General features: G+C 49.8%; 1 protein-coding gene across 1 annotated transcript; it reads right to left on the bottom strand.

The window, feature by feature from the left end:
• Positions 1-27,609, bottom strand: Galnt12 (polypeptide N-acetylgalactosaminyltransferase 12). Its single transcript, XM_032904213.1, has 10 exons — positions 27,198-27,609; positions 18,444-18,613; positions 14,928-15,117; positions 11,589-11,774; positions 10,797-10,914; positions 9,473-9,649; positions 5,346-5,477; positions 3,552-3,665; positions 2,681-2,827; positions 1-628 (listed from the first exon to the last, which is right to left on the bottom strand). The coding sequence occupies exons 1-10, from the start codon at positions 27,551-27,553 to the stop codon at positions 488-490; spliced, it is 1,731 nt and encodes a 576-aa protein (XP_032760104.1). The 5' UTR covers positions 27,554-27,609; the 3' UTR covers positions 1-487.

Below are 27,609 nucleotides of genomic sequence, written 5' to 3'. Positions count from 1 at the left end.
CATAAGCAAAAAGCATTCTTTATTGTATAAATCTAGACTATCCCACCCACTCACACCAAATGAAATCAAGACAGGATTTCTAGTGTCCGTCTCACCCCCCTGAGAGAACTCTAACTTGATGACATTGAGGTATTACCAGTCGACATCTGAGGTATTACCAGTTTGTGTAAAGTATACTAAACACCTGGGAAGCTTTGTAAGTAACAAAATAAAATATTTACCCTTTCTGCGAATGAGAGTAAAAGGCACCATGGGTAAAATGCACATCGTGCATTAAGTTTCCCAAATACCAAAGGCAGCATCTTAGGATTGCCCTTAGAAAACGGGACACTGGGAGACATTTTTAAAGTTTTCCAAATCTGTACAAAGATGATTCACATTGCTGTGGAGTCCAACACATTCACAGGTGACAACCACGTGCTTTGTCCATCTCGCTGGGCACACAGCCCATGGCCGCGGTGGGCTCCTTCCCTGGCGAGGCGGTGTGCTATGACAGGCGCTCCTTGAAGAGCCACCTCTGCTTGTCTGAGCTGCTACAATCCCGCAAGTGCGGAGCAAAGGAAGTGTCGAGCTCCTTCTCTGTGGCCTCCACACATTTCCCGCTCTGCTTGTGGACTAACGTGCCATCCTACAAATGACAACAGACACTGTGTGTTCAAGACGATTTCAGTGACTTCTCAGAAAAGCCCAGTTCCCTTCAGGCAGGTTCTGAAGACCCCAGGGAGGGACTGTTAGCATTTCAGAAATGGGAGCTGTGCAAAACAGCGCCACCTGCTGGCTACTCAAGAGGACGGGTCAGAGCCTCTAGCTCTCTGTTCTCTCTAGCCACGCTGTTCTCCTTCAGGGAAGTCACAGCCAAGATCCTTTATTTACCTTCCCCTCATGTCTCTTCATCATCTAACTCCAACCCTATGACTTCCTCCTCCTGAGCAGTTTAACAGAGTCACGTGACCTGGCCATACTCCTAAATGTGGCAGCAGCACACCCAGGTGAGGGACCTGAGTTCCCAGGTCACCTGTTCTCAGCCTGGATGAAAGCCCACTACTGGGGTCTCTGGTTCCAGTCTCAGACCCCAGGGTATGGTAATCTTTAACGGGGCCCGCTTGCTTCCCCAACACTTGCTGAGGGCATGGAGAGTCTCTCTTTGCTGTGTATCTTGTCCCTCTCTCCTCTGTTAGCTGTACTTATTCTGAGGAACTTATCAAGGGGCCAGCAGCCAACAGTGAGAATGCATAGCCTTTTGATTCTGAGGGAGAGGCCTTGCAAGCAGCTAGATGTTGTTAACCCTGACCCTTCCATGGCCCTACAAGTTTCCTCCTGAGGAAGCTAAAAGTGGGTGACTGGCTGCAGTATCTCTCCGCCCAGCCATCTTCTACATATGCTCACTTCTCCAAAGTGATCCCTGAATTTTAAGATAAAATCTGTGTGTGTGGGTTCACACACATATGCGTGTACACATACGTGTATGTGAGTGCAGAGACCAGAAGATGACACAGTATTCCCTCCACCTTCTTTGCTTGAGACAGGGTCTTTTCTGACTCTCAAGTTTACCAATTTATCTGGCCAGCTTGTCCCGGGGATCCCTCTCTGTTTGCTAAGCCCTGCCTCCCAGGCGCCTTGTCAGGTCTTTATGAGGGTGCTGGAACTGCGAGTTCCCTTCCTCCTGCCTATACGCCAACAGCTTCATCCACTGAGGCATCCCTCCAGCCCTGCAGCAGAATTCTTAACGCAGCACGTAACCACTCTTGTTTCTAGATCGTACTAGTGATCTCTGGGGGGTTAGAAGACAAATGCAAAATGGGCAACAGGCTGTGGGGTGTGCGGACTACTTTTCCTAAACTATTTTAATTTTAAGACAGGTCTTGCTGCCCTGGAACTCACAATCTTCCTGCCTCAGGCTCCTGAGTGTTGGGATTAGAGGCGTGCACTACCATGCCCAGCTCTTACTCTCTTCTCTCAAGCAGGCAACACTCTGGGGCTCAGCTCTTCCAGGGAGCCTGCAAACTCCACTGTTTTTATTATTACACTCTTCTACAGGAAAATATATTCCAACTCTGAATGTGATTTCGGACTAACCCATCTGTGAGCAGTGCAGGAGAATCTCTGCCCATCCGGGATGCTAGCACCGAGTGATGAGTGAAAGAGAACTCATTTTCCTTTGGAGTCACTTCCTCCAGAGCTTTATGAAGTCTTGTGACAGGCCTGCTGCAAGTGGGCCAGGGGCCTGTGCCTTCTAGGTGTGCCACGACATCAAATTGTCCATCAAAAGTGAGTCTAGAGGGCCTCACGACTTCCATGGGAAGTCCTGGGAATCTCTAAGTCCTTCCTGGAGCAGAACAAGGCTGCTAGTAACAAGCCTGATTCAGAGCAAGGGCAAAGTGAGGCTCAGAGAAGCAGAGTGGTTTATGCTTGGGTCTAACCTCATGCTTTGGCACTCGGATAGCCCATCTCACCCCTATACATCAGCGGCAAACTCTACTTTCTATTACAACCCACAGCAGCTCATAGTGTAAAGGACTGAGAGAGAAGAAAGCCCCACTGTCACCAGGAGCCACAGACTCTGACCCTACAGTCCCCTCCCAGGGTCGAAGTGAAGTTTCCAGTGTCTGAGACCCACTGGGAGAAGGCTAAGAGTAAACCTGGCTTCCATAGTCATACAGAAAGCTGCAGATTCACTGACCTCCTGTAGGATGAACTCCTGATTCTCCGGAACGGTATCTTTGCAGAGATCCATGATAAGGACGTCCTTCCCTTCCTCCACTGCTATGCAGGCCTCGGGCTGCCGGGTGTTATATCGTATTTCTTGCCGGGATGTATACTCGAAAAACTAACAACAGCGTGACCAACACGTGTCAGATTATCTAGGGCAACAATTTCCCAGCTTGCATCTCAGACATCCACATCACAGGAGCAAAATCAGTTACAAAGTAGTTATAAAGCAATGATTGCAATATTACGGTTGGAGGTCCCCACCACGTGAGCGACTGTATTAAAAGGTCACAGCATTAGGAAGGTTGAGAACTATTTCTCTAGGGGAAATAAGTGGAGGTGGGATGGAGCAACACACCACCCCACCCCACCCCACCCTACCGCTGCCATGACCCTGTGTGAGGGATCCAGGTATCTTGGGGCACTAAGCTGGCCTCTTATTTTGAGCCCAGATAAGTCCTTACTCTCCTGGATTTTTCTGTCTTGCCTAAGTAACAGACACCGTGAACCCCACATGCTGGGCTAGGGCTCTGCCGCTGAGTCCCACTCATGTGCAGAGGGCTGGTGAGATGGGTCGACAGGTAAAGGCTCTGGTGACCTGACCTGAGTTCTGTCCCTGGGACCCATGTGGTGGGAGGAGAGAACTGACCCCTGCTGTCCTGACTTACACACGCACATTTGCGCTTGCGCTTGCGTGTACACACACACACACACACACACACACACACACACACACACACGGGCATACATACGTACACAGGCAAATAAGTAAATACAATAAAAAGTATTTTAAAAAGAAGAGCAACAAAGCCTACCCCCTCCCCATCCAAGCCCACACCTACCTGGTTCTGACCCATCCCGTGGCAGAGGTACAAAAGGACCTGGTGGCCTTCCACATTGTTTTCACTGGGAGGGTTATAGTCCAGGCAGTACCCCCTTAGTCCTCTGTTCTCGAGCTAAACAAGACACAGAGGTGTCACCTCAGTCTAGATTTCTACACACCCATGGAACTCCACACAATGTTCGGTGGGGAGAACACAATGAGGACGAGGCCCCAGGGTCCACCCCTGAGAGAGGAGCCCTGCCCCTTGTCCAGCCCTCTCTAGTCATATAATATTATCCTATGCTAATGACAGGTGGGAACTTGGACCCACTTTAAGATGACAAACCTGGCCTAAAAGCTTGCACCTCTATCTCTCCGTCACAGCCTTACTGCTGCCCTGGCTCAACATCTCGGTTGTGGCCTCACTTTCATAGTTAAGAAATACAGAGGAGAGAGGTGGAGCTTACAGACAGAGCCACGAGTGACATAGTTCCCACACAACCAATCTGCATTTCTTCTCAACATGGTAAAAACAGTCATGGAAGAGGAAATGTGGAGGCATGGCTCAGGCTAAAAGTCCCTTCCAAAGCAAGCTGCGACAGACACAGTGTGTGGATCCCCACTAGAATCTGCAACCATCCACAGAGCAACCTGAAAAAAGGGGGAGTGTGCCCCGAATGGTACAGTGAACAGCAACAAGGCTTTGTGGTTATGTGGATGGCTTCATAGTTATGTGGAGGGCTTCATGGTTATGTGGAGGGCTTCATGGTTATATGGAGGGCTTAGTGGTTATGTGGATGGCTTCGTGGTTATCCGGTGGGCTTCATGGTTATGTAGAGGGCTTCGTGGTTATATGGTGGGCTTAGTGGTTATGTGGTGGGCTTCATGGTTATGTGGAGGGCTTCAGGGTTATATGGTGGGCTTCGTGGTTATGTGGTAGGCTTAGTGGTTATGTGGTGGGTATTGAGTATTTAGAAGGAAATCACAGGACACCAACAGCACCAAGGTAGGGCAGGGAAGAAGGAATTAGAGGAAAAAGAATCTTGACTATTTTAGAGTCACAGACACAGGACTCAGTACACTATCCCCTGTGTTTCTGTGCATTTGGCCACTTTCACCTTGAAAACATGATTTGACACTGATCCCTGGCTTTGTAGTTATCCAAAATGGGACAGCAGCAGCACCTCAGAGAGGCAACAGTTAGCCCACGGGGAGATGGTCTATCTCCCAGCAAAAGCAAGCCTCTGGTCTCGTTGGCCTCTTTATTTTTAAGGTTTTCTGGATGACCAGAAGTGAGTCTTGACTTCGGTGCGCTTCTGTTGTTTCTAAGTGCGAGAATCACTAACTGGTCAGGCCAGTAAGGCCAAAGTAATCGGAAAATACTAGCAAAAACTAAGACACGGGAACAGCACCTAAGCCCCACTCTCCACAATTAATTGACTGGTGAGATGCTCGATGGGTGTAAGCACGTCCACACAGGTCTAATGACCCGAGTTTGATCTCCAGGTCCCACAGAGTGACAGAGAGAATCCGCTCCTGAGAACGGTTCTCTGATCTCCACATGCACCGTGACACCCCAGTTAACTAAACAGCCAACGGTAGCTCACCCTTGACAATTTCCAGGTGCCTTCCTGTCCGGACACCATGGACCCAGGGCCCAGATGCCCAGGAGAGAGGAGAGGACAGTAAGGACACGATCAGACCAGAGGGGTGAAAATGGGCGATGTCTGAGGTGCTCAGAAACGGGGGCTTTCCTCCCCAGGACTGTTGTTCAGACCAAGGCAACATCTGTTCCTCATGGCCCACCGCTTACCATCCCGAAGAAACCAGGCCTGTCCTCCGGCACATGCAGTTCTGGGTACACTGTATCCAGGAACCACTTGAAGTCTTTACACTGGAGCTTGGCCCGAAGCTTCTTTCTCTCTGTCACGTCCCCAAAGGGTTCCTGAGAAAACAACAGAATGCTGAGTCCCTACAGGCTGCCTGCCCACACCTGCCCTCGATGACGTCACGCTACTGTGCAATCCACGCTCGTACAGAGGACAATTCCAACTGTCCTCTGACCTCCATATGCACCTCACTGACACAATCACACAGTCGCATAAAACAAATCAAATGGGATTTAGTTTTAAAAGGGAAAACTGGAGAATAGAAATCTAAAGTGGGGCTGGAGAGATGGCTCAGAGGTTAAGAGCACCGACTGCTCTTCCAGAGGTCCTGAGTTCAAATCCCAGCAACCACATGGTGGCTCACAACTATCTTTAATGAGATCTGATGCCTTCTTCTGGTGTTTCTGAAGACAACTACAGTGTATTTACATATAATAAATAAATGAATCTTAAAAAAAAAAAAGAAACCTAAAGTGACCAGATACTTACTTACTTGTCCTTTTTAGGGGGTTACTTCTCAGTCTTCAACAGAGCAACACATTAGAGTGGGGACGGTCACATCATAGGCAATAAACGAGACTGTGACACTGGCAGAGCTAGGGGTTAGGAGACAAGGCATCTGCAGACAGAGCCTGGGAGACAAACTCAAAACCCCGCATCAGCTTCCTGGACCTGCATGCCCTTGTGGACTCTGTGTCCACAGGCCATTCTTGAGTCTAACCAGAGGAATGGGATGACTTGGGCTGTACCCTTCTTACTATACTCACTCTCAAACACAGGCAAGTGTCCTAGACATTATCATGGGTGACCAGCATGTTCAATAGTGAAGTACAAGTGTATGTTGAATGTTTAACTCATTAATGTGAGCTCAAGGCTGCGGTAAGCAAGCTTCTGGAAGTTTGACTTCACAGGCAAACACTCCTCCACGCCTCCCCAACGAGGACGTCTGAGTAAGGAAACAGCCTGCTACCAGACAGCACAGCAAACGCTCACCCGAGGACTAGGCTATGATGTGCTCTGCTGCTGAAGAGTGAGGAGGAACACCAAGAGACGGCCATACCTAAATGTCTGGGTGTCACTTCTATCGCAATGCTAAGTGCGGCCCTCAAGACCTGGAGTCAGTGCATCCTATGTGGCCTCGCCTCCAAATTCTTTCTGATTGGTAGATAAAGATGCTGACAGCCAAGAGCCAGGCAGAAGGGACATAGGTGGGGTTTAGGATTCCCAGGCCTGGGGTCAGAAGAGAACCATGAGAAGAAGATGGAGGAGGAAGGAAGAAGACACCATGGGTTAGGAGTCAAGAAAGCACAGCTCTAAGGGCTGGGCAGCTGGAGCCCGGGTGAGATACGTAAGTGGTAACTCAGGGTTACTGAGAGGAAAGTAGATCCTAACAGCACGGAGGGTAGATATCTGCCCAGCTCTCGTGCTGTTTGAAGCTTCCTGTAAATAAGTTGTGTCTTTTCTCCAGGAATTGACAAGGCGGGGTAGAAAACCCCGGGTCAGGATTAAAAAACTTCTACAACGTTCCCCAGTACTTTTCTTTAATAACATTATTTTTTTGTCAACGTGTGTACACATGGGGAAACTAGATGACAAGTTGTGATACTTGGTTCACTCCTTCTATCATGTGGATCCTCAGGATGGAACTCCGGTCTTCTGACTTGGTGGCAAGTCCCTTCATGAGCCACCTCACTGGCCCCACAAGTCCTTTCTTTAACAAGTCACTGTGGCCAGCTTTGACCAAAGCCCATCTTCAAACAAAGCCAACAAGCACTGAGCATGCAGGTGCGTTCAACACCCTGCTCACATGTTCTGGGGGGGAGGGGTGCACTTTGAGAATAGCAGCCCAGAGTTCCAGGCTGGGTGGCAGTGAGGAGCAGGTATTTTAGTCTGCTGCTCTAGGCAAGATAGAAAAAGCCGAGGCAGATGACGTGGAGCCTCTAAGATACAAGGCCATGCAGCAGATCAGGTTGACAGCTCCTGGGTTCAGCCGAACTGAGAAAAGCACCCTGGCACGAAGGCCCCAGGCCTGCTGCTACCTCCCCTGAGCTACCGGGCCTTAGGGAGGCTCCTTCAGTTCCTCAGTCTTCTTACCTCCTCCTCCCCCTCCCCTCCCCCTCTCCCCTCCTCCTCTTCCTCCTCTGCCCTCTTGTACGTCAGGCTTCGAATCTATAAAATGAGTATTTGGTAGCTACCCTGAAGGGCTACTAGGAAGGCCTTGGGAGACTTTTCCATCCAGGGCCAGGGCAGATGTCTTGAGGACCTCCTGTGTCAGCAAGTAGCCCTCAGGTATGCAGAGCTGGCTTCCAATGTACAAAGATTGGTGGTATATAGAGGCCATGGGCCCAAAGCCTTGTGGTAGGGGCTGAGGTTGGGCAGATCCATAGGTCCCTACGGCAGGGACAGAATGAGGTCTGAGGCATAAGCAGACCCTGAGCTATGGTCCTGAGGAGAGATGGTCGCTTGCTCTCATAGGGCCTCATTCCCCACATGGTTTATGCGCTCAGTTCCATGTATGGCTGGATTCCAAGGACATAGGGATCTAGCTGTTCAAGGATAAGGCTGCAGGTTCGTGAACCATTCCGGAGAGCGTAGGATGAAGCCTCTGAAAGGACACAAGCAGGCTAAGAAGGCCGGTGTGCTCTGAGCGGTAACTTCAGATAACAAACTGTGTTAAACCTCCACCCTGAGCACGTGGACTCGACCAAGCTCATTACAAAGAGAGAAGCTGAGACCCCTGCCCCAGTGCCAACACTGACACTCAACAGCCCAGAGTGACTGTGCCGGCACAGACTAACCCGGCTGTTCTCTAGTTCTGTACCTCCATGTTGAGTCGCACTGTCATGGACGTCCACAAACAATACCTGCAAATTATTCAACACACATGCTCCCAGGAAGGACTAACGAGGTCACGCCCTGCCCTCCTGATTTGCACTCACACCGTAAGTGTGTCTTTTACACAAACCTATGAGGGCCTTGGATTTCACATCGTGCTTCTGACTTTACCAGCTTGGTGGTGTGAATTTGCTTGGCCCAGAAAGTGGCATTATTCGGGGGCATGGCCTTGCTAGAGGAAGCGTGTCACTGTGGGCGTGGGCTTTGAGACCTTACCTCTAGTTTCCTGGAAATTAATCTTTTCCTAGCTGCCTTTGGAACAAGAGGTAGAATTTTCAGCTCCTCCTGCACCAGGCCTGCCTGGATGCTGCCCTGTTCCTGCCTTGATGATAATGGACTGAACCTCTGAACCTGTAAGCCAGCCCCAATTAAATGTTGTCCTTATAAGAGTTGCCTTGGTCATGGTGTCTGTTCACAGCAAAAAAAAAAAAAAAAAAACCCTAACTGAGACACAAACCATCTAAAGTGACCGCCAGTCAGTGCTTCTCGAGTTCCTAAATGTTAGAAAGTGACACAGGGCCAACGAGATGGTTCAGCTGGTAAAGTCACTTTGCCACAAAGCCTGACAACATGAGTTTGATTCCTGGAACCTTTGTGGAAGTAAGAGAGAAACAATTTCCCCAAAGTTGCCCTCTGACCACAACACATGTGCCACAACATAAATATTATGTTGTACCTAAGCGTGAAAACACACGCGCACCGATAAATAAATGAAAGAAACAGAAGGCTGTGATGTGCCTCACAGAGAAAACACCTGTAGGTAAGAACTGTTCAGACATAGGTTACACTGCCTTTGGCCATGAGGTCAGCGCTGATGGGCCAACAATAAATAAATAAAGAATGCATGTATGTCCTGATACACATAACAACAGCCCCGACTGGCTGTCCGAGCCTCACGGGAAGCTAATAATGCGAGAAGCAACGGCGTGACAATCACTCACTCAGTATTTGCAGTGGCTTTGTAAACGTGGCTCTGCAGAGAGTGAGAATCACCTAGTACTCATACCCATGCGTGGAAGAACAGGCTTTCCCAGGCTGTGTCAGAAAGACCCAGTTTGCTCCCTGTTCTTAGAACCGGATCTACTTTGCTGGGGAAGCCAGACTTCGGGGCTTGGTTCCCATGAGGCTGACAGTGTACACGTTGGGTGAGACTCACCAGGCGGGCCTGGGGATTTCTGTGGTAGTAGAGTTCTTTAAAGTCATCCATCCACACTTCTGCAGCACGGACACTGTTGGCTAGAGCCTTGCTGCGAGAATAGGGAGCTTGCTTAGGGAAGACGTGGCCCACGTGGGAGCAAGGGTGTGTTTCCAGAGTGCCACCACACTGCCAGATCTGCAATGGAGGAAGAGAGGAGAGGCCACACGGTGAGCAAGGAACGGCTGCTGGTCCATGGGGAGTGCAGTCAGGAGGTGGTACCCGCTGAGGCTCTCATCCTCCGCTGTGGGGATAGAGGCCACTTACCAGCATGCACCTAGCACAAAGGTGAGAAAGCAGCCCTGAGACGGACACGACACAGGAGCCAGGAAGCCCAAGCCCAAGCGATACAGATAGCTCATGCACTTGACTGGGGTGGGCCTAGAGGCCTCTCCAGCAACCCACTTCCTCAGCGGCCAGACCGGCCTTCATTACCTGATGCCACAGAAGGGAAGAAAGCAGCAAGGAAGAAGAGAGGTTTGAAAGGAAGAGAGGAAGCTTCTAGAAGAGGCAGAGTATCCTGACACCTAGAGAAGAGGCAGAAACACTGTTAGAATCACACCCAAAACTCAGGTCACTGGGGGCCTCATTTTCCCCGCATCTGGTGTTTATAACGCAGGGGTGTGAATGCTTTGGGGCAGGGGGGAGGTCAGATTCTTCTCAGTTAACTGTTTTTAAGAGGATAGGAAAACAGACAAAACATTGCTAAAAAATTTAAGTTTTGATTCTTAAACACGTAAGATTTGGAAATCACCGAGGCGCTAAGGCTTTGCGGAGGGGCTCCCAGGGCAGCAGCAAGGCCTGCCACAGAGGGCAAGTTCCGGACCACAGGCTAAATCGGTAACGTCTGACTTTGTACAGTGAACCCCACAGTTATCAGCTGTGCTGCATGCAGAGGCCCCTCCTAAGCAGGTGGTCAGAAAGCAGACCTAAGAGGTGGGCCCAGGACTCTGGTCTGAGTGAGTCACATCCCCACTCCTAGCCTCATTTCCTCCAGCGTTAGAGCAAGAGAGAAATCAGGAGACTTGCCATGCTGTTTCCAGCCCAAGTCTGACGTAAATGTAAAAGCAACAACCCCTTCCCCACCTAGACATCAAGCCTGTTGATAAGAGGTGCTTGTCACTGTCTTACAGGGTAACTGGATATACCTCAATGCTGAAGAGGAGGACGGCAGGAGAGAGAGGGGGGGATATGAGAGAGAGAGAGAGAGAGAGAGAGAGAGAGAGAGAGAGAGAGAGAATGAATATAGAAAACACAGAATGAGTCAAAACAGAAGACTACTCACCCTAAAGGAGAATTCAAGGTTTTCTCCTCCCCAGACTTCCATTCCTGTATCATAAGACCCCAGATATTCAAAATATCTCTTACTCACAGCAAACAGTCCCCCAGCCATAGTTGGAGACCTAGAAAAAAGTGGTACCTATACTTCAATGGAAGAGGCAAACGCCTTCCTGAACAGCCGAACTACTCGCCCCCTGGAGTCTCTGTCCCTGAAGGCCATTCATCCAGCCAGAAGCACACCTGAGCTGACACTCTGTGCCGTGCAACAGGAGAGCCCACCCCACAGTCAGAGGGAGCTGAGCAGGCCAGTCCTCTACGTGTGACACATGTCAACAAAGGCCACCCAGAACCTTTTAAGGCAGGGGTGAGGGTGGGGAGGGACAAACCAGGCTTCCTGAGGAGGCCAGGTCTGTGGGAAGAAGTGAGCTGAAGCAGAGGAAGGGAATGCCCGCTCCCCCTCCCCCCACAACATGAACAAGGGCCAGGAGCAGGAGAAACCCATGTGCTTTTTAGAACATTAGAAGTCAGAGGCTGAGAAGCCAGCCCTTGCCTGCAGAATTGACCTACAGCACAACCAGGGGGAAATGCAAATTTTAGCTGGTGCATGTTTCCCCCCCTATTAAAACTTTTAATTAGTTAGTTGAAACATACCAATATAAAGTCTATCTGTGCAGCAAAGATATCTGATAAGATAAACGCTCTGGGGAAACACCGAGGTAGAGAATGGAAGTTGACAGCCAGCCATCCCTCCCTTAGGACAGGCTCTGAGGTGAGGGGCCAGGAAGGCTAGCCTGACCTGATAACGTCAATAGGAGACCGCATCAACTTCCGCTCTCGCTGGGGGACCACATGCCACGTGAATACCAGCCGCCAGTCAAAGCCTCCAATCTGGGGCTCTCCGGAGTTGCCCAGGTACTCAAAGGTGTTCCAGTCAATGACATCAATAACGGGGCACACCACGGCCGACTCCTTCTCGTGGATCCTGCAAATACCCAGCACATCCATCTCACCTGTCTGCTCCAGGCTGTAAGGGGGGCAGCAGGAGTTCCAGAGTGACTGTCCCTCTTCCAGCAGAAAAGAAGCACTCCTGGGTGAGAAGACTCGTCTCCCTCACTCAGGGTTCTGGGTCGTATTTGGGGGACCACCACAGAGCATGGCGAGAAGGGGGAGAAGAGTTCAAACAGGAGCATCCCACAACTCTATCTTCTCTAATCCTGTCTGTGGACATTCTGGCTAAATCTGACTCCCTTTCAAAGAGTCAAGGTATGTGAATATCAAAGGTGATTTTTTTTAAAAAAAAAACAAAGCACGTGCCCAATTTCTTGGGAGTGCAAAAAGTTCCATTATAATGAAACATCTTAACCTCAAGAAATAATTATCTCTGGCCAGCAAGATGGCTCAGTGGATAAAGGAGCTTGCAGCCAAGACTGATGGCCAGAGTTCAATCCCTGGGACCCACATGGTGGAAAAAGAGACTAACTCCTCCAAAGTGTCCTCTGACTACCACACATTCAGCGTGAGGTGCCCACGCATGCTCCCTCTCACGCTTTCTCAAAAGGTGATGTAATTAATTTCTTTTTAATAAAAAGAATTATCTTAAGAACAGAAGATGTACCAGGCATGCCTTTAATCTCAACACTAGGGAGACAAGATGGATCTTTGAGAGTATGAAGTCAGCCTGGTCTACACGGTGAAATCCAGGACAGCTAGAGAGAGGAACTGTGTCCAAAAAAAAAGGAAGAAGAGAAGGAGGAAGAGGAGGAAGACTAGAAGGAGGAGGAGGAGGAAGAGAAGGAGGAAGAAGAGGAAAAAGAAGAGGAGGAAGAAAAGAGAAGGAAGAAGAAGAGAAGAAGAGGAGGAGGGGGTAGCCTGAGGTCAGGCTTATAGTTAGACCTCATGTCTAAGGACTTGAACCCTGCTCTTTATTTGCTATATCGTTATCAGCCAAGTCACCTGATGTCTCAGAAGCATTGCCTCTATGATAACAAGATGGAGCTCTGTCCTCAGAGGACTAAAATGAGGATTTGTAAGCTCAGGGGCTGAGAACCTGGAACCACTGCTTTTCTCTTCTGTTACTGGGAAGTGTGGGGTGAAACAAAACGTGCTAACGTGTGTCTGCACACATTGGCCTGTGTGTGTGTTGGCTTCGCTATCCACAAACACCATCCAAACCCAACTTTTCACCAGCATGTCCCTCCTCAGTGACGCCATTGCCTCTGACAACCACACAAATGAAGGGAAAGGGAACTTCCTCTGGGGGAAGTAGGGCGCTCATTTCCTTGGCTTACGGTGGGGAGGGAGGCTATCTCGAATGTTTCTAACTTAAAAGTTGCAGCATGGGGGACAACTGAAACAGAGAAGCAGACCTGAGCCATTCCTGCCCTTGACCAATGGGAGAAAGTCAGAGAGACGCCAGACTGAGGTGGGACCAGCAAAGGTCAGGCCGGCCAGGTTAGATACAGGATCAAACCTGGGAGCTGACTAAAATGAAGAGTCTGCAGATGGTGCGTCTGTCAACACCACCTCTTCAAACAGAGGAACTGTTGGTTAGAAAGGTGGTGCAGACCAAGGGCAGACCTGCTTGGCTGTTGGCCTTTGCCAAGGCCCAAGTCCCACAGGAACTCATGACTTGTCATTCAGCCGTCAGAAACCACAGAGAGCCCAACTTCAGACAAAGGGGAACCCGAGGAAATGCCGTACTGATACGTGGGTGCAGACTCTGCCTTGGGGGGCTAGAAGCTGCGTTCGTGGGGAAGTTTCCAGCATTAGGAGCAGAACCCTCAATTTGCACAACATTGATTACTCAGCACACCTGCAGCACACCAAGAACAGTCTTTGACACGACAACCCAGACACCTATTTCCAGAGGCGCCTGGAAGGAAAGGGCAATGATACAGCTAAGACTGCCAGGCACAGTCTGCAGTCGTCTGCAGCCTTATGGGTCTAATTCCAGTGTGTGCCCAAGTCCTAGTGAACTTTTGATACATCCAGAAGCCCAGGGAAACCCTAAGAGTCAGATGCAAATGTCCCCTGGGTATTTCCAATGGACTTGCAGGGTGGAGAGCTCCTCACTGAGAGTGGCCTTGCTGACAGGAAGGAGTTGCCCTGATATTTTAAGATTCTGTCATTCTGATATTGTTAGCTTACTAGCTCAGGAGGAAGGATGGCGTGCTCAGACTTCACACTAGCCAAGGGTAGCCATCTATGAGCACATTGCCGGAGAGAGACAGGAGAGCCTGTTGGCAAGATTCCAGATAGCACACTATACACCCCAACCTCAGCCTCTAGCTCAGCCCTAGAGAAACCACAAGGCTGGCTAATGACACCTCTGACCTTTTGTCGGACTACAGAGGGGACCCTGGACAGAGCTCCATCTGGTGGAACTCCTGGTTTGCTAGCCAACTCCTATTTTCTACAGTAGACACTGGGGAGACTGGGAGAGACACAGAAAACCACAGCCAGATCCACAGTGTAGACACACCTGGAAGATTGTGTGTGTGTGTGTGTGTGTGTGTGTGTGTGTGTGTGTGTGTGTGTGTTTATGTGTTACTAAAAAATTTACTTTACAACTAAGCTAGCATAAAGGTGAAAATACAGGCTAGGTTCTTTCTGCTCATGTGTACTTGCATGACATTTAAAAAAATTAGTATTTTTTAAAAATTGCAGGCTTTAGGGATATGCCTCACATACATAAACCTCTTAGCTCAACTTCTAGTACTATACACAAATACTTTTAAACACACACACACACACACACACACACCCACACACCCCTCTTTTAGGGTCTCTGAGTTTCAAGGACCCCAAGTGTTGTCCTTAATGAATGCTGGGTAACTCCAGTATCCACAGCTAAGTGAGCCCTGCTTGAAACAGAGTCCAAGGGCTTATCCCCATGAAGTGTTAGTCCACAACGACGTTGTAAGCCTGGGGCTGATGACACTCCAAAGGTCTGCTCTGAGAAGCTGGCAGTGTAGCAGACCCCCACAAGCTGCCATATCCAAGCACCTCTCACATGCCACCTCCTTTACCCCAGCACAGAGACCTCGCTGAAGGGCACTGGACACCCCCAGCAGCCAAGATGAATCCGTCCCCGCTCCCACCCAGGCACCCCTACCCCCATGGGTGTCCCACACACCTCTGCAGCAGAGGCTCCAGCCACCCCTCATGACATTCACAGTGACAGTCCAGAAACGTCAGCACTTCGCCCCTGGCCGCAGAGGCTCCCAGGAGCCGGGCTCGCACCAGGCCCTCTCTCTTGCTAGCACGGATCAGGCGCACCTTGGGCAACTGTGACAGCTCGTTGGCCAGGGGCTCCTTCAGGTGCTCTGTGGACACAAACAGAACAGAGGTCATTGCCCCACATCTTTGGCAGAGCACGCATCCCTGCCCCCACCACCCAGTGCCTCCCCGATCCCCTCAGACGGCAAGGATAGAAGTCTCCTTTTCTTTGTCACCCAGGACGCCCAGAGCGAAAGTCAGGCTGGAAGAGACCTGACTGCAGATACACTCAATCATGCGCTTCAGGTGAGTGAGTGCTATGGTACCTGAATATGTCTCAATAAAACGGATGCAAAATTCTTTCATTAGGGACTGCAGGAAGGGCTCAGTTGTTAAAAATACGAGGTCCCCTTCCTGAGGACAGGATCTGAGTTCCCAGTACCCGTGTCAGGCCGCTCATAACCGTCTGTAACTCCCAATCCCAGGGGATCTAGCACTCGTCCAAGAGCATCACACACATGATGCACATACACTCACACGCACATGCACAAACACTGATTTGTACTGCTATGTGCATGGATGTCTGGCCTACCTGTATATTCATGCATCATGTGCATGTTTGTTGCCTGCAGAGGCCAAAATAGGGGGTCAGATCCCCTGGAACTGTAGTGACAGACCATTGTGAGCCGTCAGATAGGTGCTGGGAACCGAACCCAGGTTCTCTGGTAGAACACAAGTGACTGGTATTAACCACTGAGCCCACTCTCCAGTTACCAAATAAACCTTTACTTAAAAGTCCTTGGGGTTGGGGATTTAGCTCAGTGGTAGAGCGCTTGCCTAGCAAGCGCAAGGCCCTGGGTTCAGTCCGCAGCTCCGAAAAAAAGGAAAAAAAAAAAAGTCCTTCATAGGCTGACTTGTGCACATTTAAAACTGAAACCCACTGACTATGGTGCCTTGCCTCTATGGACGCACTGAGATTAAGTTTCATCATCGGGACAGTGCTTATTGGGAGCTGGTGGAAAATTTGGAGGTGGGGCTTATGGGGAGGCCCTGAGGCTGCTGTGAGAATGCACTCCAGGGGGACACAGGACTCCTGTCACCCCCTCTGCTCCCAGCCTCAGGCTTCTGTGTAACTTCCCACCAACAGCTTTCCACCATAATGCTGAGAAACTGAACTCCCCAAACTGTAAGCCAAAGAAACCTCTTTTCCCTCCTAAGTGGCCTGCATCAGCTATCTTGTCACAGTGACAGAAAGCTGCCTAAGACATAATTACGGCAGTAGACATTTTCTTTATTTGGAATCAGCACTCTTTAGGGTAGCAGCGACCACAGCTTGTCAAGGGGGATGTGCACAACTTGGTCTGCAGAAGAGGTTATATATGGAGATGACAGGACACAACTAGCCTCCGGGTCTCCTAATTCCAGGACAAGGAGTCACACCCTAGAGGGCCGGGGGAGGGGGATGGGAATCCACTTGGGCCACAGAAAGGGAAGAAAGACCGTTTCCCTCTCCACCCAAAGTTCTCCCCCATCAGAGAATGTTCTACTTCACTTCGGAATTAATGAAAACATTTCTTTAAATGTGCTCAATGCTTATAAACATTTCTCACTGGCTTTCTCTTTAAGCTCTAAATGACTGCCTGTGAGCTGAGAGCAGAAATGAAGAGGGTGCCCTTACAAGCCACGCCATGCCAGTTAACCACAGGGGTGATGCTCACACACTGAGACACAGGTGCAGCTGCCTAAGCTCGGGTGGGTTTTCCAGAACTGACGTTGGGTGGACCTACGCTGCCTCCTGGGCTGAGGAGCCAACCCCCAACACCCTGCCCCTACCCTACAATCACTTCTGGTAAGCAAAGAGAATGCAAGCAGGGCTGCCAACAGCCTCCCAGGCCTTTCGGCTCTTCCCCTGCTCTCTGTGTAGCCATGATGAGAAGGGCAGTGGTGGCTCAACGCTCCCCACTGTGAAGGAGGGCACACTGTACTTCTATCGGCTCGGGAATGGTCTAATTCCAAACAGGTTAATGTAAGCAATCTGATATTTGCCTTTTGGTCCTGATGTTGGTGTTGGTCCATCTGGTCAATAAACGGTGCTGGTGTGGTGGACAAGAGCGAAGTTTACAATTCAGACATTTCATACAAACAAACAAAAGTTACCATCTAACGAGGAGGCTTGAGTATTCTCCAGGCACTAACACCACACATATCCCTAGCCTCGTCTCATTTAATCCTCACAGTGAGTGATCTTACACTGTAGGAATTATTATTACTTCCTTTATAGAGGCTAGGTTGGGGTGGGATCCAAGCCCTCAGTGTGATATATGAACGGGCTGCACATGACCTCATTTATTTTTCAATGTCATTCCCTGAGAGAGGTGTGGATAAATCCATTCTCAGGTAAGAAACTGAGGCTTGGAGAATATGAGTGACTTCCCAAGGCACCGTGATGGTGTGGTCAGTCTATGGTAGAGCTTGCCTCAGACCCAGGGCTCCTCCACCTGGAGTTCAGGGGTCCCAGGCTGCCCTCAGCACCAAACTCCAGCCTGACTTGCAAGGACACCATTGCTTGTTCCTCAGTCTCCTTCCTGCAGGAAATTCTAGCTGAACTTACCACCACCAAGATAAAGACTATAATTTCTAGTTTTCCTAGCAGCTAGGCGTGGCTGTTGTCTGATGTTCTGCCTGATGGAAGAAGGTTGGAAACTTGCATCCTTTTAACTTTTCTGGCAGACCAGAATGAGTGGGATGTGAGATGCTAGCCCGAGCCAGGCAGACTGGAGCTGTAGAATCCCCCAGAGGGAAGACATGAATTAGATGAGGACAAGTCCAGCCATCATCTTGACCTACTATACCAAACTCCTGTCACCCCGGGTGAAACTCTATGATTCAGAATGTCTGTGAGAATAGCCCAACACACACGCAGGTCTGAGCACGCTCTCTGTCCTGCAGTCAGACAGCCCACAGGGAGCAGCTGCTGAGTGCACAATGGCCCAGTATGATAACACGGTTTTACACTGCAATGCCCCTTAGTTATCTCTGTGGCTGCATTCTTGACACTTCTTCTCAGTTAAGTCCAACAGTCCCCACTTTAGCCAGTCATCCAAGATCACTCCATGGATACACTAATCCCAGCTAAGCCAAGGCTGTCCTGTGATTGCCCTCCCCTTCCCTTCCCCATTCTTGGCCATTCCTCACATAACACACTGACCTCTTGATGACCCACCTGTCCCCATAAAGCTCTCTGGGTGGCTCTTACCAGACTTTTAAAATCTCAATACCTTATGGCGACCTCCGAGGCCCTCCCTAACTTGGCTGAGCTCCCCATACAGTCTCCCCTCCACTGGCCAACAGCTGACCCTAGAGTATGCCCCAAATACCACTGGGCATATCTAGCCCATCTTCTGTCACCCTTTCATCCTGATACAGGGCTTACCTCTGTCGCTGTAGTCATCTACCAGAATGACCTCCTCCAGCAGGATGTCAGGGGAAGTCTCGAGAACACTGTAAACTGTCCGAAGGAGTGTGGACCAGGCTTCATTATAAAATGCTATGACAACAGATGTCTTGGGCAGGTTATCATAATCATATTTCACCTCTCTGCACCTGTAAACAGAATGAAACTTCAACAACAGAAAAGCCAGAGGGGTTATAGCACTGGGCACGGAGTGACGATGGGGACACGGGTCCTGGTCTTTAGGCTTCTCCTGGGAAATAATCTACCAGAGGATCTTCCACAAGAAAGGCTGTAACCATAACAACGTGTGCTTATGGGAGGGTGGTTTTAAATTGTAAAGCAATATCAAGCCTTGGGCAACACAAACTAGTCAGGATTCAAGGGAGGGAGACCATCAGTCACTCAGGCCTTAGCAATCCTATCTGTCTCCCCATTCTAATCCCCATCTGACTCAGAATGCTCCCTCCTCCTGGCAGTTCCTGCTTCTTCCTCCCATCTCTACTTGGAAAACTCCCCATGCTCTCTAAGAGCAGCTCAGCCCTGATCTCCTCTAGGAAGGTAAACCTCCAGCATCAGGTCTCCTCCATTTGAACAGGTGCAGTTCACACGATTCCTGTCACCCAGGGACTGTGCCCACCCTCCCCAGCATCCAGAGGTCACGGCACCTCATAAAGGTGGGAAGCTGAGCACGTAAGTTAGATACACGACTACGATATTAGGGAACAGCTTCTGGGGGTGAAACTGAGCCCACCTAGCCCTAGGAGTGGGGCTTGACTAGGGCTCCTGGGAGTCAGTGATCTCCCTGCTTCTTCAGGAGTTTGTGTCACCGAGCACCGAAGACTCCTGGTCCAAACAACAATCTATCCTCAGAGCCACCTCAGGGCCGTGGCACTCACTACGGGGCAATGCCTAGAAATTACTAGGAAGTGATGATGGCAAGACGGAGTGATGTCATAAGCACAGATTTTAGACCCTGGGACCGTGCCACGGGATGAGCTGGCTACACGGGAGAAGATAAGCCATGATACCAGTTTCCCAGCCTCCAAGAGAAGGCCTCAAAGGACAGGTAAGCGACAGACTGGAGAGACACAGAGCTACTCAGAGCAGCAGAGCTCACAGCTGCCCACCGACTAGCAATGTTTGGGTGGCCCACCTCAGGCAGTCACCAAGTACTTCCTGATTGCCTGCCATGCGCCAAATAGGTCAGGGCTTTTATCCATGGACCTTACATTCCAGGGGAGTGATCATGCAAGCAAATCAATCATGACAAAAATGACCCACGTAATAAAGAAAATCAAGGAGGGTAGCGGATGAGAATCCTCCTTGGTGAGATGGGCAGAGGAGAGGTGACCAGAGTTAGTGAGGTAGTGGGCCCTCTGCAGAGGTGACCTTCATGATGAAGTTCAAGGCTGGGGTGCTTGTCTAACACGCACAAACCCCTGGGTTTGACCCCAATACCACATAACCAGGACGGGCGATACAGGCTTATGGTCTTGGGACATAAAGAGAGGCAGATCAGAAGTTCAAGGTCATCTTCACCGGCTTGGTTTACATGAAACCCTGACTCAGGAAAAAACAAAATAAAAAATAAACAAACAAACAAACAAACAAAAACCCAGGTAGACACCTACGCCCCTCAAAACAAAGTGGGGGCACTTCGCAGGTGTGACTGGTCTCTGGCATTGTTCCCATTTTACTCCACTTTGAAGTTTTTCAAACATAAAAAGCAGAAGGATCAGATGATTCCACTGACTCAGGCCCAGCATCAACAGTTGTCAGCACACAGGCAGCGTCAGCCCACGGTCACTACCCATCTCCCACCATCCTCGTCTCAGGCTGTTTTAAAAGAAAATCCTGCATACCACAGCATCCATAGCTACTTTGATATGTATCCCTACAAGATAAAGATTTGTTCCTTAATAAATCTGTTTCTGCCATACCCTAGAAATGGAATGACTGCTGGGGGCTACCCTAGCTCCAGGCTGCAGTAATTCATCAAAGCTAAGCAGATTGGTAACAGAGTTTCATGAACCAGAAAGGTAAACGTTGCCAACTGAATGGTACAGAACATGTTCATTTCAGAGATGTCAAAATGGGGTTCCAGGGTGGAAAGAATGTGGGACGCTCTTACATAAAATTCAGCATTGAATCTTTACCTTTGAGACCACTTCCTGGGCAGAAGAGATAGTTCTGTGGTTAAAGGTGCTGTTTGCTCTTGCAGATGACCCAGTTTGATTCCCAGCACCCATAATAGAAGGCTCACAACTCCTGAATTCTAACTCCAGGGGATCCAACATCTCTGGGCCTGCCAGCACACACATATATACAATTAAAAATAAAAAACATGTATCCCATGCCAGCTTCACGGGTTTGGTTTCAAAGACGAGACTCAGAGATGCCAAACAGCAGGCTCAGCTCACAGAGAACAAGGCTGGGAATACACCGGATGTCTACATCCAATGGTCTTCTTGGGAGGCCCTGGCTCATTCCTTGTATACAATAGGAGGCATCCTATACGGCACTCCTTCCTACCAAACAACAATGTTCCCTTCTCCTTCCCAGGGTCTTCTAGTAGATTCCAAGTCCCCAGGAAACTGTAATGCCAAAACCGCTTCTGCAGTGAGCCCTGAGACTCCATGGCCATGGCCTGGCTCTAGAATCACTGTAGAGGCTAAAGAATCACAATGGCCTCTTGAGAGACTCTGTGGGGCAGGGGGCTGCTCTTCTCAGCCGGCTCCACATTATCATCCCGCTGCATCCCAGGGTCCTGTTCAGGTACTCAAGGAAAATTCAGCTGCAGCAGCATGGACACTCGGCTGTCGGGAAGCCAGGCTGGAGCGGTACCCTCAGACCCCAGGCTATAATTCATAGACACAAGAGCACCAACATCAGGAAAATCTAGTAAGCCATACAGGGGTCTGGCCGATATTCAAGGCGAGAATCCAATCCAGCCTCAGAGGGAATAACATCAGAGAATTTGTGGATATATTTCAAACTGCCACACAAGAAGAGAAGACATGAGGTGGAGGAGGAGGAGGGAGGGAGGGGGAGGAAGGGGAGGAAGGGGAGGAGGGGGAGGATGGAGAGGGAGAGAAAGAGGAGGAGGAGGAAAGAGAAGGTGGTGACATTTCCTCCACATTACAGTGTAATGCAGCAGAGGAAAGGCAGCTGCCATGTTGTGAGAATACTCAAGCAGCCGCATGGAGAGAGGCTGCTAACAGCCAGGTAAGTACGCCATCTCGGGGTCACAATCTCTAGCCCCGTCATGTGTTCAGATGACCAAGACCCAGGCATCATGTGGCTTTCTGAGACTCTGAGGCAGACCCACCCATCTACAGTATTGCTAAACCCCTAACCACAGAAATGTGAAATAATAGAACGGCCATTGTTATTTAAACTGTGACATTTTGTAGCAATCCATCCTTCAAAATAAACCACCAGGAAGACCAAGCTGAGAGATCCTTAAACCAACATCACTGTTTTCAGCAAAAACGTCAGTGACTTGAGACAGGCAGAGGCTGAGACAGGACACCTAGTGAGTGCTGGTCTGTGATCCAAACACTGGAGAAGTAGAGGCATGGGGACCAGGAGTTCAATGCCATCGTCAGCCATACAGGATGCTCCAGGCCACCCAGACCTACCCCGTCTCAAAAAACAAAAGAACAAAAATATTGTAACAAGCCAGGTGTGGTGTGTCACACCTGTAATCCCAGCATTTGAGAGGCCAAGGTAGGGGGACAGTGAGTTCCAGGGCAGCCTGAGATACAGAGAAACCCTGTGTTGTAAAATTAAAACAAATGAGCAAGTAACAAAAAGACAAGAACATAACAGATAGAAAATAGAACATAAAATGGCATAATCGAATCCAAAGGTATCAGTGAGTGCAATAAATATAAATGGTACAAGAATTTGCTTAAAAGTTAGTGACTGTGTGTGTGTGTGTGTGTGTGTGTATGTGTGTGTGTGTGTGTGTCCTCGAATATGAGAGATGGGGGGGTGAGAATATATCAGGACCTTGCTATGTCACCTAGGCCAGTCTTGAACTGGAGATTCTCCTTGTCCCATATACCCCCTCCTTATTGGGCACTACAAACAGACCAAAGTTTGATTTCATCAAAGTCCAACTTGTTGAACATTAAATTAGTTGGGTTTACTTACAGAACATAGGTGAGGGATGACTTAAGGAGCCACACCACCAGAGAGTCTCACCAAAGCATAAAGGATGACTTCCCCATAGCTGCCCAGTTGGAGTCTCCCCTTAAGTCAACCTTCCCTGTACCAAACGCTCTAGCACCTCTGGAGACCAAGCAGCCACATGCTACCAGGGCAGAATTATATACAGTCTGGAAGGTGCATAGAATCTCAGGTGAGGGTCCATTGATCCTGCTTACCCCCTCCTCTCCTTTGAGGGAATGCCATCAATTAACAGCCCTTAGCTTAAGGGTCTCTTACAAGTTCCCAGATATCTACGGTTAGAGTCAGTCGACACAGCTCTCTACTCCACAGGCATGCATCAGTGGTGGTTTTAGCCCCCATAGGCTTATATTTGAATGCTTAGTCCTGCGTTGGTGGAAATGTTTGGGAGAGGATTAGAGGGTGTGGCCTTGATGGAGGGAGGAGGCTTTGAGGTTTCAAAAGTCCACTCCAGGCCCAGTCTTTCACACACACACACACACACACACACACACACACACACACACACACACACACCCTCTGCCCCCGATTTTCAGATATGAGGTCTCAGCTACTGCTCCAGTGCCCGGCCTGCCTGCCAGCCCCTACGCTCCCCACAATGATGGTCATGGACTCACCCTCTGAAACGGTAAGCAATCCCCATGCAAATGCTTTCTTTTATAAGTGTCTTGGCCATGCCGCGACTTCACAGCAACAGGACAGTAACTAAGACACAAGAGGATGCCTAACATTTGTTTATGTGAATGTTCAAACTCAGATCCTTATCTTGTATGGCAAGCACTTTATTAACTGAGCCATATTCCCAGCCCCATTTTTTTAATAACACAAAATGCTAATTGGCGACACGGTAAAACACACAGTTCTAGAATGAGTGGGGGAAAAAAAAAAAAAGAGCAGGAAGATGAATCCAGAGCTAAGGAGGTTCTGTGGATCTGAACTGCTGGCTAAAGGCCACGATCTAGGACTGACAAGAAAATATTCTACACTTTACAGTCCTTTTTGGAAAGCAAAAGAAATACTAGTTTAATATCCCCTTGATATGGGACACTTTACAAAGGTAATTTTGCAAGAGCAGATAAGCTCTCTCTCTCTTGCAAGAGCAGATAAGCTCTCTACAAAAGAGAGATCTCACCAGCTTCCTGCTGCCAGCTCAGCAGGGCACTTTTGGTCTTGGGGATAACCACCTGGAGTTATTCTGAGACTCTGAGACCCTTTGACATCCCTGATCCCTGAGCCTAGACACACACCTAGCGATAAGCAGTCAAGAAACACAAACAAGGTCTCACTCCTCTAGCCAGCAGCAGATATCTCCAGATATGGGTCAGGGAACCACCACACAGTCACTCCACTTTCTCTCCTGCTAACTAGGTCAGAATGTGAGCGACAATCACGTTTCAGTAATCAACTTGTTACCATATTCAATGAACACTTTGTGTGTGTGTGTGTGTGTGTGTGTGTGTAATGTTAGCAACTCTCAGCCTGTGACATACATCCTTGCTAGTTTCGATGCATTCATCATTAACTACTTCCTCTAATTTCCGCCATACCATGACTCCTCTGAGCCAGCAGTCCACAGCAACTAGGACAGCAGTTTCCAGCATGGTCACACCTCAAAGCCACAGAAACTCTGATTTCATTGTTCTAGAGGAAGTCCCTGGCACTGAGAGTTTTTAAGAACTCCCTAGGACTGCAGAACCCAGCTCTAGGGCTCCCCACTTTGGCCTGCTCTCTAGGAGTAAAATCTAGTGGTCCTCACTATCATCAGATAGGGATGGTGAACTGTGCTACTATCCAGAGCCTCGCTCACTCGCTATCCAAGGGCACCCGTGTCCTCAAGTCAGCGCTCTCAAAGCAAAGCTGTGCCTGCAGCTCTCAGAACCCCCACCATGTCTGCAAACCAACGCCCCAAAAGTCCCTTTACTCATTTGACCTTGCCAGACCCTGCACTTGCCAGCAAGAGCCAAAGCAGACGTCCCTGGATTGGCCCGTGCTTTGCGTCCTGTGGTATGTATACGAAGGGCAACTGGAAGACAGCAGAAACGTGGGCATTTACATGTGCACTCATGCTCTCTCTCACCCACACGTCTGTGTGTATATTTTCTGAAGTCTGTTTCTATACTTGGAAAAAGTCTAGACAGATACACAGCAAAATGTTAATAACAGCTTTCCCGGGGTTGTAAGCTGACTTTTTTTTTTCTTTTACTCTTTTGAGTCTTGCTATGTAGCTCTGTCTGGGCTGGTAGCGGACAAGCACCACCACGCCCGGTTTAACGCTCTCTTGTTGGCATTTTTGAGTTTTGGGGGGCTTTTGTTTTCCCTATGGTAACATTTCTAAAGCCCAAGTATCTTCTTTTATAGTAAAAACAAACAGGTAAACAACAGTCGCCACCTAAAAAGGAAAATAGAACATTTCTATCTACCCAGTCCTTCCGGGTAACCTGGTACATGGTTTGTCTTTGGTTTGTCTGGAAGTTCTCTTATAGGCTCTCCTTCCTTGACAGTTAAGGACCTTGAGTATCTCTCTGCTGATTAACTGGACTCCTGAGGACCCTACATTGTGAGCACAGAATAATATCAAGATTCTGATGAACTCATGACTGCTGCAGAAACCCCATCTTGTGTGTGGGTTCACATTCTAGTAGCTTTGGTTATTCAATCAATCTTATTCCAAAACTATTAAGTGGAAAATTCCAGAAACAAATAAATTACAAAGGTTAAGACTGTATACCTCCTCAAATACAGCAATAAACGCTTGCCCTTTCTACGACATGAATCCTCCACGCAGTGAGAATTCAGACATCTATTAGGATCTGGAAGCTTCTCCCTGAGAATCGAGAGGGCAGACTATGCAAGGCCGGGGCACTACTGACCATATATATGGAGGCTGTGTCTCAGAGACTATCCTGGCCCAGACTGACACAGTCCAGCTCACCTTTCTCTCAGGCTAGTCAAAAATAATGGGGGCAGGCTCTGTGGCCAGAGTCAGAGGCTAGGCCCGCCCTGCTGGGTTGGATTAATTCCCAGGGTCAATGGCACAGCAGGATCTAGTCTCAAATCCCGATAGGACACAAGGCAGCTGCATCACCATGGAGACAGGAAACTATAAGCCCCACAGGTCATCTAAAGCGTTTCAAAGAGATATTCACGACTTCTAACAATAAAGGAAATTGGATCCGGAGAAGAAAAAACTTTATGACCAAATGCAGAGGGCACGAAGAGCAGCAGCAGAGTATACCCAGGGCAGCAGAGGAAGAGGAAATAAGCAGCTCGGCGCTCCCAGGTGTGCCTGGATTATTCAGTCTGAGGCTGCATTCTTTCTGCCACTCACACAGAGTGTACGGGCTAACCCTCGCCATCGTTTGCAAACGAGGAAACTGAGGCTAAATCAACTAAAGGCTGAACCCACTCACTGCCTGAGATCGCAGACTCGGGAGTTTTAGAACAACTTTGGGCTTTCAAAAAGCTAAACCGCCCTGAGGCATTTGGTAGAAGTGGAGAATCCTTGCCAATCCCAGCAAATTTTATTCAGAAAAGATAGTGAAAAAGGGCCTCGGGCAGAGAGTCAGCGGTAGGCGTGAGCAAATCCAGGTACCGCGTGAATGAAGTCAAGTCTGTTAAACTCTCCCTGAGATGGAGGAGGGGGCACAGCAGATCGCCAATTTCATCTTCTGGAAGCTTCGTGTTACCTATGCCCTCTGAGTCCGTATCCAAACTGAAAAAAAGCTGACATGGCATGGGGCGTAGGTGACAAGTGCCTGACGGTCACAGCAGGCTAGCCCTGTGGCTCTAACCAGGACCCCTTTCTGAGTTCTGTTTCCCAGGAAATCTACCGAGCTCGTGTGGGAACTAAAAATTCACTTAACAAATTTAAAGGGTGGAGGAGTCTGGGAGGCCCAGGGTCAAAGGTGGCAACAGCTGCAGCGGCTGTTTGTTTCCGTGTCCCTCACCTGTTGAAAAGCCAGCAGCTCCAACAGGAACTAGGCTCTGACTACACGGAATCTGCCCTGCACCACCTACAAGAATGAGCTGGGCTGGGCTACAAAGCCACAAAGCGCCCTTCCCACCAACCTCTCCTTCCCACCGCCCTCCACCCAAAAGCTAGGATCCAACAGCCAGAGAGAAAGGAAGGCGGCTCCGGGCCTCGGACACGGCCATTGGGCATCTCTATGGCTCTGCTCTATCCCTGGGCAACAGCACACCCACACCAATGAATGGAGCCAGTCCTATGCTAGTCGCCGTCAGCTCCCCGGGAGTCACTGCCACACCCGCACAGTCCTAACTGACCCACAGGCACGGACCGGGGAGGGGGATCTCTTCGGTCTGCTTAACTCGAATCTCACCCTCTCCAGACAGAGTGGCAACTTTGAGGTGTCAGATTCAAGGGACCACCCAGTTACCAGCTCGACTTTCTTAGGTTCCTTCTGATTTTTTTTTTAACCTTCCCGCCTCCTCGCCCTCTAGATAACCCCCCTCCCTCTGCACCGCCTCCTCCCGAGGACGATGCAGCGTCCCACGCGCCGGGGCTCCGCGACCACTCACAGAGGGTTCCAGCGCTCGGGCAAGCGGCGGTGCAGCGAGATTCGGTCGCTCAGATAGATGTTGATCTGGTGCCGCTGCACGCTCTCCTCCTGCAGCCGCAGCTCCTCGCCCTGCAGCTGCAGCCGCACCGCCTCCCCCTTCGCTCCCAGAGCATCGGCGGGCAGCGGAGGCCTGGGCAGCACCGGCTCGTGACGCCCGGGGTGAGGAGTCCGAGTGGGTACCGGGTCCACCGTCTCCGACCTGCTTCGAGCCCGCAGCACCGCGCCCAGCCCAGCCAGGGCCAGCAGTGCCAGCAACGCCTCCCGGCCGCGCCGCAGCCCCCGCGGGCAGCGCCTCCTCACCGCACGCCCCCACATGCACCCTCTAGCAGCGCCCCGCGGCCTCGGGCCGAGGCTGGACCCGGATCCCGGAA

This window comes from Rattus rattus, chromosome 1 (genome assembly GCF_011064425.1).
Source record: "Rattus rattus isolate New Zealand chromosome 1, Rrattus_CSIRO_v1, whole genome shotgun sequence".
Lineage (NCBI taxonomy): Eukaryota > Metazoa > Chordata > Mammalia > Rodentia > Muridae > Rattus > Rattus rattus.
Note: the sequence above shows the minus strand (reverse complement) of the source record. Positions and strands in the feature narration are given on the sequence as shown.